This window comes from Mus caroli, unplaced genomic scaffold (assembly GCF_978045245.1).
Source record: "Mus caroli unplaced genomic scaffold, Mus_caroli_1 scaffold_16, whole genome shotgun sequence".
NCBI lineage: Eukaryota > Metazoa > Chordata > Mammalia > Rodentia > Muridae > Mus > Mus caroli.
The window spans coordinates 76,001,600-76,015,504 of record NW_028227271.1 but is presented as its reverse complement, the minus strand read 5'-3'; the positions used below and the strand labels follow the sequence as shown (position 1 = coordinate 76,015,504).

At 39.0% G+C, this 13,905-nt stretch overlaps 1 protein-coding gene across 3 annotated transcripts in view; it reads left to right on the top strand.

Moving 5' to 3' along the window:
* The window catches only part of Dnah5 (dynein axonemal heavy chain 5), a 255,115-nt gene that overhangs the window by 227,813 nt on the left and 13,397 nt on the right, over positions 1 to 13,905 (top strand). For 2 of the 3 annotated variants that reach the window (XM_021183130.2, XM_085831338.1), the window contains 8 exons: positions 830 to 1,075; positions 1,737 to 1,956; positions 3,203 to 3,408; positions 4,062 to 4,265; positions 6,296 to 6,511; positions 8,175 to 8,387; positions 12,928 to 13,080; positions 13,500 to 13,731. In XM_021183130.2, coding sequence (XP_021038789.1) covers positions 830 to 1,075; positions 1,737 to 1,956; positions 3,203 to 3,408; positions 4,062 to 4,265; positions 6,296 to 6,511; positions 8,175 to 8,387; positions 12,928 to 13,080; positions 13,500 to 13,731 — 1,690 coding nt within the window. The remainder of the gene's footprint in view (positions 1 to 829; positions 1,076 to 1,736; positions 1,957 to 3,202; positions 3,409 to 4,061; positions 4,266 to 6,295; positions 6,512 to 8,174; positions 8,388 to 12,927; positions 13,081 to 13,499; positions 13,732 to 13,905) is intronic. The other variant, XM_085831340.1, reaches the window with a different exon arrangement.

Genomic DNA, 13,905 nt, shown 5'->3' with positions numbered 1-13,905 from the left:
AGTTGGGTTCGTCTTGTTATGTGAGAAAGACTGATCTGGGGAATTGCCCTGTGGGAACATGTGGATGTTACAAACTTGAGTTGTGAGAAGACGATGGAATGGGAGGATAGTATTTATTTTGAGAGGAGCAACCTAGTTATTGTGAGGGAGAGGATAGGGATTAAGGGTTGCACACTATTTGGTATTTGAAAAAATTACTCTTTGACTTTTTATAAAAAGAATACCAGGCATTTCTTATGGAGTAAATGAAGTTAAATATTGGTCTTATGAGCAAGGATTTCATTAAAATTTCAAACAAGATTAATAGCAGAAAGACAGAAACACACACACCCTCCCAACCATGGAAAGGGATGATGGAAATTATGAACAGATTATCAAGTAAATCTTTTAAAAATGAATTAACAAATTAATTAATTCACTATCTCATAAGCATAATAAACAGTTCTTTAAAGATTATCTATTTTATAAATACTCCTTATATTTCAAGCATTATACTATTGAACTATGTGCAATTAGGGAATAACATCCTACATAATAAAGTTTCCAAAACTTTTGTGCAGATAAGGAAACCGTAGTATGTTAAAATGGGACTAAGGGTCATTCAGCCCAGATCCTGACATTCTAACTATATGATTTTGCTTAGCAAGTAACACAGCATCTGTGAGTATAGCATTGAAATATAATTAAAGAACAGACAAACACCAGAAAAAGAAGCCTCTGTCCTGTTTCTGTGACAGTTAAGATGGATATCCTTGAGCGAATCTGCAGAAGCCAAACTTTATTGCAATACATGAAGGAGCCTTTGCTGATTTTGTACTACTTTTGGCAGGCTCGCAAGTACATCATGGACTCCATGGGAGAAAACTATGCAGAGGGAGTTATCCTGGACTTGGAAAAGACATGGGAGGAATCTGACCCACGGACACCACTCATCTGCCTCCTGTCCATGGGCTCCGATCCCACAGATTCCATCATTGCTTTGGGAAAGAGACTAAAAATAGAAACACGCTATGTGTCCATGGGCCAGGGCCAGGAAGTCCATGCGAGGAAGCTGTTGCACCAGACCATGGCAAATGTAAGGCTGAATGTCTAGATCCAAAATATACCTAGAGATTGTGTCATGGATGCTGTCGATGATTTTATTTAAATCTCATAGATTATATAATTGGGAATTATTTCATAATCCCCAAATTTGACTGGATTGCTCTATGTAAAGAATCCCCTTAACACTTATAGAATAACAAAAATTAAGTTACCATTTTAAGGTTCTTGTTTTGAAAGTAATTAGATTCAAGTAGAAGTTTCTGTCATATTCTAGAGGGTATATATCTGGTTACCATTATTCTGAGAATCTAGAAGGGAGTGAACAACTGTCAATACTGCATCACTGTCTTGATCTTTGGCTCATACCTTAAACTGCTGAGCTTAGTTTTACTTGTAAGCTGTATTACCTCTCTCTGTTTTTGACCTTGGGTATTGCCAGGCCATTCTAAAGAATCGTTATGTCTACTGGCATGGCAGTGTGCTTTGAGACAAATGTATGCAACAATACTTACTAACACATTGTGGATCTCAAAGAAGGATTATTGAACTCTTAGAGTTGGCCTAGATTAATTTAAAGTGGTCACTATGCTTCTGTTTTAAAATTCAATGATTTCATTTTTAAAAAACATTGTACTGAAATCTCCAGGTAAAGGAAAGTAGCCTAACTTTCCCCCATTGCTGGTATTTCTTAGGGAGGATGGGTACTTCTACAGAACTGCCACCTGGGACTTGACTTCCTGGATGAGCTAATGGATGTAATTACAGAAACGGAGACTGTGCATGATACTTTCCGTCTGTGGATCACCACCGAGGTTCACAAGCAGTTCCCCATCACTCTCCTTCAGATGTCCATCAAGTTTGCCAATGAGCCACCTCAGGGCCTCCGGGCAGGACTGAGAAGGACATATGGTGGTGAGCTGGGGGATGCTTCTGAGTACACATATACTGTTTTCTTAAAGAAACTATACGGGCTAGGGAGATGGCTCAGCGGTTAAGAGCACTGACTGCTCTTCTAAAGGTCCTGAGTTCAATTCCTAGCAATGACATGGTGGCTCACAGCTATCTGTGCTCTCTGATGCTCTCTTCTGGTGTGTCTGAAGACAGCTACAGTGCACTCATATACATAAAATAAATAAGTAAATAAATCTTTAAAAAAAAGAAACTATAAAAGCAGATTTAGCAAATAGTATTCTTCCTTTACCTGATAGAGAGCCAAATGACATGAATTAAGTCAATTTTTCTGTAATTTTTCAATATTGTACTACTGTGCCTGTGCCAGACACTGACCTTTCTGTTTTAACATCATATGTTGACAGCTTCCTTGTTTGTGGTCTCTACTCCACACATGCATTAATGTAGTGGTACAGCCTTTTCCTAAAGGAAGGTCTGAGTTAAAAGTGTGGCCTGGTCCATGTCACAGCATCAGATAAGTTTAAGAATCAGACAATGCTGGAATGTGAACCGTGTGGCCGGCTCAGGCAGAAGAATCATGAGTTACATAGTAGTGTCAATAAAAGCTATCTGGGGGGATAAAATTGGTGGGAAATGTTCAATAATAATAGCAGCAACAATGATAATAACAATATGATTATATTCCAATTAAAAACTACAGATCTGCTTAAGGGAGTTGCTACTAAGAGTCAAATCTTGCCAATCTATAAGATAATGGGATAATGAATCTTGAAAGATAATAGCAATAGAAGTCGCTGTGCATAATATAATGTAATAATGTTTAATAATTATTTGGGGTATGTACTTAAATTGAAACAAACTTTTGCATACATTATTTTAACTAATTTTAAATTAAGTGTGTGCTCCTAGTATATATCTCAGGTATTAGTATAGTTTATATTAATTCATAATGATACTAATAGCATTCACTTTATAGTCATTTTCCTTTTATCTCTATTTTGTCTTTGCACTGTCCTGGTGTATTGGTAAGAACTTGTCTTATGTTATCAAGCCTTTCCCATGACCTAGGCTTTTATGAGATGCTTCTAAGATAAATGATTTTTAGACAGCCCACATTCAAGTGATAATTACCACATACATGGAAGAACAGTTGTGTTGTGCAAGATAACTATGACTTGTTTCTTACAAAGGGAATAACAAATGAAAGTGCCTACGAGATGACTATGTTCTTCTCTGACCATGACAGGTGTGAGCCAGGACCTACTGGATGTGAGTGTGGGAGCCCAGTGGAAGCCCATGTTATACGCAGTGGCCTTCCTACACTCTACTGTCCAGGAGCGGCGCAAGTTTGGTCCCCTAGGGTGGAATATCCCCTACGAATTTAACCAAGCCGACTTCAATGCCACGGTGCAGTTCATTCAGAACCACCTGGATGATATGGATGTCAAGAAGGTATTGTTCTACCCACTACTTCACACCATGATGTGTACTGAACACAGATGTGGCCAGCGTCACACAATGGGGGCAAATCAATATGAGGGTGTGATAAGTTTGTAGGGTCTTTTTTTACGGCATGTCCACTTGGGTCACGATTGCTTCTTGATTTTAGGAATTTAAAAGGAAGTATACTTATTATCAATTTACTTCACACAGTTCAAAGGACCAGTGGCAGGGATGGGGTTTGGGGTGAAGGAGAAGAAAACTCTAAAAATCAAGAGTTTAGATGATCTTTGATTTTTTTCTCTGTCTAAGTATTTTCAAAAGGTAAACTCCAGCTCCGGAAGAATATATCCTTTCCTGGTCTCCTCCAATGCCTGCACTCATACATGTATATCCTGCAACCAAGACATATGCACAGACATTATTTAAAAAGGGAAACAAATGATTAAAAGTAAACTTTTAAAACACTGAAGTGTGAACACACGGATTGTTCACAAGAACCTTCTTGAAGTAACGAACGTGACCTTGGAGGAAGCCTTTCCTTCGGCTTCCTTGATTATTTTTTTTTTTTTTGCACTGTATCTTGAAATTATTGAAGAGGAATGACTGTATAGCAGGCATTGATGGTGAACACACAATGATGCATGGTTTTTCTGTGCTCCCAGGGTGTATCCTGGACCACTGTCCGCTACATGATAGGAGAGATTCAGTATGGAGGCAGAGTCACTGATGACTATGATAAGAGGTTGCTGAACACATTTGCAAAGGTTTGGTTCAGTGAAAACATGTTTGGACCAGATTTCACCTTTTACCAAGGATACAACATTCCAAAATGCAGTACAGTGGATGGCTATCTTCAGTACATTCAGGTTTGCTTGCTTCAGTATCTTAACTCTAGAACAAATCTTTGCAGCTCTTTGACCTTTACACAATTTATTTACACAGTTCCTACTGGTTCTATCTATCTATCTATCTATCTATCTATCTATCTATCTATCTATCTATCTATCTATCTATCTATCTATCATCTATCTATCTATCTATCTATCTATCTATCTATCTATCTATCTATCTATTTACTTTGAGTTTTTTTTGAGACAGGGTTTCTCTATGTAATTCTGGCTCTCCTGGAACTCATTCTGTAGACCAGGCTGGCCTCGAACTCAGAAATCTGCCTGCCTCTGTCTCCTAAGTTTTGGTATTAAAAGGCGTGCTCCACCATTGCCTGGTCCTACTGGTTTTATAATTAATTATAATGATGGAATAAACAAAGGCTTCTGCTTATATTTTTATAACCTCTTGATTATAATGCTTAGCTTTGCTCTGAGAATAAGACCTGTGTGAACTTCTTTTGCATATTCCATATGCTTTAATAGCTTGGGGGTGCGTTTTCTTTGGTGAGATGACAGATTGGGCAGATGTTGGGAGGGGATTTTGCATAAGTCATGTGGGGTTCTCTGCTTATGAGACTTCACTTATTACACATGTAAAGCAAGGGAAGATTCTGGACTCAATCTATTCTACATTTAACCCAGGTGGTTAATCCTTGACACTTACCCTTAATCCAGGCCTAAGGCTGTGTATAGTACAGCATCCTTGAACCTGCCCTGTTTAAGACAGAATTTCCTAACTCCAGTAGCATTGGCATTTGCAGCCAGGTTACTCTTTCTTGTGCATTGTAGGATGTCTTGCATGTCCTGTGGCCTTTGTCTACTAAATGCTTGCAGATCCACTTCGTCAGTAAGTGTCTCTAGGTGTTGCCAAGTGACCCTTGGTGGAAAAATTGTCTCTGCCTGAGGAGTGCTGCTCTAACATGGAGTAATGTATATTTTGATAGGCCAGTCAGGAATATGTAAGGGAAGAATATCTAATGTTGAAGGTATCTGCATCCCATCTCAGTACCTTGAATGTATTAGATCATGATTTAACAGTTGCTTTGGTCTCTGTTTCAGATTTATTTCTGTGCAAACTAAAGCCTAGCACCCCAAAGGGATGCATTTATCAGCATATTCATGGGCTTTGATATATAAATGTAATGAGTTTATCATATATTACCACCACTGTGCTTTTATTAATTCAAATCAACAAATAAGATTTGCCTTCCTGTAGTGTGTGTCTTTAAATCACTAGCAACGGACAGAGAAGTGTCAGACACATTATAAATGTAAGGATACCTATACCTGTGTCTCTAAATATAAACCTCATTGCACAATGAGACTGGGGTTGCTCATAAGAAGGTTTGTGAAAGGAATAACATAAGTCAGAGGAACCGAAGGAGACTAGTTATAGGATAATAAAGTTAAGGGTGAGATTCACACCTGGAAATATCTTTCAGTTTGTAACGTACATCTTCTCTTTCCCAGTGGCTGCAGAAACTCCCTGCTTGATTGTTCTGCTCCAGCTATGTCTCAGTCTCCATCACTCTATTTCCCGCTTATGTTTTGAATATTTCCCTTTTCTCTGTCTCTATTTTTTTCCCCAGGACAGAACAGTTTCTGTCCTCGGTGTTATTTGATCTACGTATCCGAAAAACTCTCATTTTCTGCTCCTTGTAGCAACACAATAGCCATTCATTATACAAATTTCATTTTAAATGATTTTAATTAGACTAGTCTAAAAATTCCCTTCCTATCTCACATGTCATATCAGAAAGTGGGGTCCTCACTTAAAAGTTTGCTTCAGTCTGTTTTGGGTTTCTTCATGTTACAAGTTTTCCTTTTGGGTATGTGGATAAGTTATTAGGGTTTTGGGGTTCATAGCCAGTCACAAGTGAGATATAAGTTGAATGGTTATCTTAGTTAAAAAATTTTTATTTTTCTTACTCCATAGTTTAATTGATGTACATGCTAGCAATGTATGTTTAAGACATTGTTTATATATATATGTTGTTGTTGTTCAGAGCTTGCCTGCCTATGACAGCCCAGAGGTGTTTGGGCTCCACCCCAATGCTGACATTACTTACCAGAGCAAGCTGGCCAAGGATGTGCTGGACACTATCCTGGGCATCCAGCCCAAGGACAGCTCCGGTGGAGGGGACGAGACACGGGAGGCTGTGGTGGCCCGCCTGGCTGATGATATGCTAGAGAAGCTTCCAGAAGATTATAGTCCTTTTGAAGTGAGTCCACAATATCCACATTTCAGTCTTGGCTGTCTATGGGGGATTGAGGGGTAAGGAAGTAGGACAAAATGTGAGAACCAAAGGAGATCCCAGGCAAGCCACCAAAGAAAAGCCATGGAGAAACTGACTTGAATCTCTGCTTATTACTAACTGGTATTTGTCTAACTGGATTATAGAGCCTTTTTTGAGGTACTTGATAATGTCATGGTTTAGATGAAAGCACTGTATTGTCAGAGTGAAGGACCAGTTATCATGTGTATATGTTTGTATGTGTATGTTTGAGTATGCATGTGTCCGTGCATGCGTGCGTGCGTGTGTGTGACTTAGTGCACAGCTTACAATGCAGGCCTTCTTAACTGCATGGAGGCTACAATTTTATACATGAATTTTTTTTATCAACTCTTTGGGAATTTCACATCATGCACCCCCCACACGACTCATTTCCTAGTCTTTCCATATCTGCTCTTTACCCTTGTAATCACCCCCAATAAAAATTTTTAAAAAATTAAGAAAGCAAACAAACACGGGCAAAACAAAACCCATAAAACAACTCTCTGACCACTTAGGTCGATGGCTGGCCTGCTCCTCTGTCAATCTCAGAGGCTGCATTTTCCAAAGTCACTACTCTGCTGGCTTTTCATTTAACTAACTTTGAACATTGATCCTTTTAGTATACAAATCGCTTCTAAGCATTACAAAAGTTAATGTTTTAGCATTTAATGCATGTTTTGAGAAAATTTACTGTGATATGGTTTATAAATCTTTGATAAAGCTGTGACTTATTTTCCATATGGTCTAAGAAACTCATGACACAGCTCCTAACAGCACACAAATGGCTTCCACATCCTGTTGTTCCTACCAAGCAGACAATTTTGTCTACTGATACTGAGCTCAAGGGCTCCTTGTCAAGAGAATAATTTCCTTGGAAGAATCTCTGATCACTTGCTTTGAGAAAATCAATACTGTTATCAGCTTTCATAAGGCCTTTTCATTACAGTATTGGAAGAGAGGTCATTGCATCTACTAGAGGTTAAAATATTTATGAAGCAATTAAAATATCTAAAATGGAATAATTATGTAACAGAACATGGTAACTAGATTTTGAAGACTTTTTTTTTTTTTGCAGAATTTGTTAGAACCACTCCAGCATAAAATAGTCCAGCCTAACACACTATCTGCTATACAGAAGTTTCTCAATAAATACCTGCAAAATAGAAAACAATGAATAGGTATATGTGCTGATGGAGGAAAGCAGAGTGCATTAAAAATGGATGCCTAGTTATCTGATACAACCAGCAGAGTGTTTGTATCTATATGTATGCTCCCTGCATATGCTTACATATGTGTCATATTGGCAGGGAATAAATAATTCTCAGTAAGTTCATTTGATAAAGTGCTTGTAGCTATATACATTTTGTATGCTTCTTTGAATTAATGGCTCCCTGTTCTTTCACGCATGCTCTAAAAAAATTGGGCTGGTCTTATACAAGATACTTGTTTTCTTATATCATCTTTTTTACTTTGCATATTAAAAAAACTAAAACCATATTATTTATGGCATTGTAAAAAGCAGGGCTTATTTAGACGCCCCAGACACAATCCTAAACTATCATAGTAGCAATCTAATTCCTGTTGTGTACTTTGAATGTCTCCATGGAAGGTGAAGGAGAGATTGCAGAAGATGGGACCATTCCAGCCCATGAACATTTTCCTCAGGCAGGAGATTGACAGGATGCAGAGGGTACTCAGCCTTGTCCGTAGCACCCTGACTGAGCTGAAACTAGCTGTTGATGGGACCATTATCATGAGTGAAAATCTAAGAGATGCTCTGGATTGCATGTTTGATGCCAGAATCCCTGCTCGGTGGAGAAAGGTCAGTACCTTCCTCTCTTACTTTGTGAGTGGCTAGAACTGTCCAAAGGGTTTCATGGTTCTTACACTTAGTGATGTTTAGTGGTGAGTCTCCTGTCTTCAAAATTCCTTTTAAAATCATTTAGCTTTTTTGGATATGTGTGCTGAAGTGTAAATATGTGGTTCACATACATACAAGTGCCCACAGAGTCACAGCAGGGCATTAGATCCCTTTTATCTGGAGTTACAGGCAGTTGTAAGCCACCAAATGTGGGTACTAGAAATTGAATTCTTTGTAAGAGCAGCAAGTGCTATTAATCACTGATCCATCTCTTCCCTTATTTATTATTTTAAAAATTAATTAAAATATAATTACATCATGCTCGTTTATATTCTTCCCTTCTGCTCTTCCCATGCATACATATCCTGTTCCCTGATTTACCTCTTCTTTAGCCACTGGTATCACATATACATATGAATGAATAACTATAACAATCCAATCTGCTGGGTCTGGCAGTGTTGCCTAATATATATGTTTCCGGGATTGATCACTAGGTATTACATAACCAAATCAGGGGCTCATCTCTTGTAAGGACTTACTCTCTTTCTCTCAGCAGTTGTTAATCACTTATAGCTCTTTATCCAGGAGTGGAGCCACATGCAATCTCTTCATGCATGTTGAACTATTGATGAAATTGTGCAGGTCTTGTTTAGGCTGCCATAGTGTTGAGGCTTGATGATACAGCTTCCCTGTCATAGCTAGAAGGCACAACCTTACGGCAGGCTTCCTGATCCTCTTGTCTCTTCCAGTCTTTCTACTCCAATCTTCTCTGATGCTCTCAGAGCCTTAGATGCAGGAATTGTGTTGTGGATGTACTAAATGGGAATGAGCATCCCATGGCTTTCTGTCTTCTGCATTTTGATCAGCTATGGCTTTCTGTAATGGTCTTTTTTTTTTCCTGCAAAGAACAAACTTCTTTTAGAGGGATAAGCCCATCCCTGGGTATAAGAGTAGGTATTTACAGTGCAGTTATATTGTTTTAGAAATTTATATTGTGACATAACTAGGTTTTCTTTACAGGTATCTGTCCTCTCCAGGTAAGCTTGCTGACTTTGTAGTATCATAAATGATTTTCTTCCTGTTGATCAGGCCTTAAGTTCAACTAGGCAGCTGTTGGTTACCCACAATATGGATAGGCCTAGAAATGTCAGTTCAGTCATTGTTGTTGTACATAGGTCTTACATCTGAGTAGGACTCCTGAATGTTACCTTGCCCTTGGCAGTTTGTACAGGAGTGAGTCCCCAGAACCAAAGCTTCCAGATCAGGTTCTGATCCATTACTTCAAGTCCTGCATCAAAAGTACTTTATGTCTTCAGCCATAAAGCCTTGTGTTTGAATTCTGGGAGACACCCAAATGCAAAGGCATAGCTTATGTTGTTTTGGGGGTCTATTGGACTCCTCTGACCATGAACTTGAAATAGGGTTTCTCATGGGTGGTACTGAGGTTTTTGCTAGATCGTCCATAACTCTAGGGGTGAGCATCATCACCTCAAATTGCACAGATTCTTTAAATGGCACGTTATGGTTAGAGAATAGAATATGGAAAAGAGAGTTTTGAGGAGAGTATAGATCAGATTTTGGAGATTAAATATTTAGCTTTTTTCTTTTCTACCTGCTTTCACAAAGGAGGTCAATGCAGAGTAGCAAGATTGTAGAACATTTGCTGAAAAGGCCACTGTTCAAGAAGATGCATGATATTTGCTGGCAAGAGAGTTTCTTAGAATAGAACCTAAGATTAGACAGGTTGATCTACAAACTGCATTGCAGTCTGCAACTTCTCCTCTAAAACCTACTGAGCAAACTGTGTTTCCTACAGATAGTTTAGTCCTAATGAGACAGAAAGAGCTAGGCTCCCTAATAAGAATCTGTATATTTTCTGAAAGGGCACTGATGCTCCTAAAAGATGCTGCCCATATATGACACACTAAAACAAATTTTCAGATATTTTAGGAGATGCTGCTATATTGGCAGTTGCCCACTTTGGTCTTAGAGTTTGACTGGGCCCTGTGCTCCACCAAATTACCCCGTGAGAACCTAATGGAGACTGCCTTTTGAATGCTGCACTCCCTGGGACATATGGACTCTGAATCTATCATAGCAGAGAGCAGATGAGTTGGGCAAGGAAGACTAGGTGTAGATGATCTGGTCAGGCCCCATGTCTTCCTCTCACAGTCCTTGAATCAGTATTTTAAGCCATGGACCCAATCTAACCTCTTGGGAGTCCAGAAAGCATAAGAAGCACATGAGCTGTTTGATAACCTAGGTATGAGACTAAGGATGGAGCAGTATCAGGAGAGTTATGTGAAAGAAGCTCTTAGGCAATAAAGAAATTTCAGGAGTATAGAAAGCATATTTCTACCAAGACAGTGTTTGATGGTGACTGTATATGGAGCATGACCATGTAAGTAGTGGAATAAAGAGGTATGCTCTGGAAGCTGCTTAAGACTGAGATGATCATGAGTTGAAAGAGTATTATGCTAAATGAATCATTCTTATGGATGCGGATGCTATTGGTAAATGACTATAAAAATATATACATCTGTGAATGTGGATTCTGGGCTAGAATATCTGTATTTAGATCATTTCTAGCCTGGTATAAGTTTGTTGGCTTGTTGTATGTCAATTTCCTTTAATATGTGTAATCTGGAAATGACTGTATGTCATTTCTAGCAGTTCTGTGAGAATTAAATGGAGAGATTCAAAGAGCTTACAAGGTTTTGTGGCGTGTGGTCAGTACCATGTAAGTGCTTGTGGCTATTACTATCAAGACTGGACCATCACTGATGACCGCTCGTTCTCCCACCAGCACCATCACAGCATAATGCCACTACCATCTCCATGCTTGCTAAACAATCATGAGGACCTGAGTTCAAACCTCCAGCACTCATGTTAAAAATTGTCCATGGCTTCATATGCCTGTAACCTCAACACTAGGGTATGTAGCCAGGCAGATCCTGAGAGACATCAGGATGCTCCCAGTTCAGCAAGGGAGCCTGTTGGGGAGGAAGTTGGAGAGCAGAGAGTCATAGACCAAGACACCCTAGTTTCCTTCTTGGGTTTCTGAAAGTGCATACATGGGTATAGGCATGCCTGTACAAACACACACACACACACACACACACACACACACACACACACACCCCTCCCATTCACAAGGCTTATCCATGTTGAGCCTCATATATCTTTCCCCAGATCTTAACCAATTGGTGGTAACTAGGATTTCTTAGGTGTTCTCCATATTATTTGACCATGTCACTGTGCATCTCTTCTGTCACATGACCTAGGAACATGGAATCAGCATTGACCGGAGCCCCTTTCCTTCTTTCTCAGCTTTCACAAATTCTGTGCAAAGCCTGGAGCATTTCCCTCTTGAATTTCCCTTTCTCACTCCCAACAGGTGTTGAACCTTCCAAGTGACTGGCCTTGCATATTTGTTCCCTCTAAGCTTTCTCACTCAGCCCTGCCAGCCCCAGAGAAGCTCTAGAGCTGACCAAGTCTTTGCAGGCAGCAGCCTCTCCTATAATATTCCCTTTACTCTGAGACCAAATGTGATTTTAGCCCCCTCCCCCCTTTTTTTAACCTAACACACCTATAAAGGTAGGATAGAATGAGCTACCTAATTCTTAAATTATGATCATTTTATGCAGTTTTTCTTCTATTAATGTTACTATCAGTCTGCGGAATTGCAGAGACTCTTGAAATATAGGCAAATTAATTGTAATGATATTTGAAATTCAAGTGGGATACCTACCCAGGTTGATTACAACATTCATTCCTACAGAAAATGTTGCAATTATGGTGAAATGTTATAACCTATGATTTGCAGATTCTTCCCCACGGTGCTGCTCCTGCCGCCTTAATGACATCCATGCCCGTTGTCATAAAGGAAATGACTCAAGTGAATTCGGGGAGAAAGTTAGAAGTGGCGGGCACAAATGAATTGCGGGTGGTAAAGGAAGCAAGACCTCCCTTTCTGTGCCTTAATGAGACACACACTCAAGGGAACAACTGTTGTTTACCTCGTTAAGATAAACAGAGAATGGCTTCTGTGATGCATTGCACACAGAGTGCATTTTAAAGTGTTTACCTATCTAGATGATGCCATGAGTTCACTTATACAAATAAAAACGTGTCTTATATACCATCTATTGAAACTGGAGCCTGATCATGATGGAAGTCTGTTAAATTGTATTCCACAGATGTTTTTGAATTCTTCAGAATTGGTGGTGAATATATCCACAGGTGGAGGGTGGCCATAGTGTCATCTTTCACAGCTCTGTGAATTTGCATCCTTAACTTATCTTCGCATCATTAATGCGAAGGAGAAAGAATAACTTGAAAAGTTTATTCCTCAGAGCTCAGTGGAAATTCAAGATGGATGGGAAGGACAGTTGCATTGTAACAATGAAGTTGTTGCTTGTTTGATTTTTTTTCCAAGTGAACACAGTTTACAGGGAATCAAACCTCTATTGAAGGATTGTTTTAATGTTATGTGTTTCAGGCATCATGGGTTTCTAGTACCCTGGGCTTCTGGTTTACTGAACTTCTAGAAAGAAACTGCCAGTTCACCTCCTGGGTTTCCAATGGCAGACCCCACTGCTTTTGGATGACAGGTTTCTTTAACCCGCAGGGATTCTTAACTGCGATGCGACAGGTAATAGCTCTGACTGGGGCTAGTTGTGCTACTGTGATTTTTCTCTACAACCTTCCCTTATTTCCTGATAGTTTAAAAAAAATATAATATGACAAGGAATGACTACCTTTGTTTGGTTCTAGCAGTTACCTTGTTGTGATGATAAATATAGCTACTTATTCTCAGGCCGCAAACATTTATTTCTTCTTATTTATTTATTTCTATGTTGATTTGATTTTATAGTTTCTCCCCTTTAAAGTACAAATGGTTGAATTAGGACATGAGAATTTTTTTTTAAATGAGAGAATCTTTTAAATTCTTTAAATACTACCCTAGTTCCTTTTAATGAAGGTCATTTGGAATAACTTCATCTTCATTTTGCTCTTCCTATTAAGAAAAGCTTGTAATTATTCCCTGTGTCTTTTTGCTCACTTGAATAGGAAATAACTCGAGCCAACAAAGGATGGGCTTTGGACAATATGGTTCTTTGCAACGAAGTCACCAAATTTATGAAGGATGACATTTCTGCTCCTCCTACAGAAGGGGTCTATGTCTACGGCTTATATCTTGAGGGTGCTGGCTGGGACAAAAGGAACATGAAACTCATTGAATCCAAACCCAAAGTGCTTTTTGAGCTGATGCCTGTCATAAGGATTTTTGCAGAAAACAATAGTAAGTTGTCTTGTATCTTCAAAAAGGGGTTGGGATGACAGGGTTGACTGATGTTATAAATACATAGTCTCATTATTTTGCTATCAGGCAATAGGGACTTCACTATATCAACCAGCTCCATATTCATACTTATGCTTAATGAATACCTACTGATCTCCACACCTTTTCTTGGGT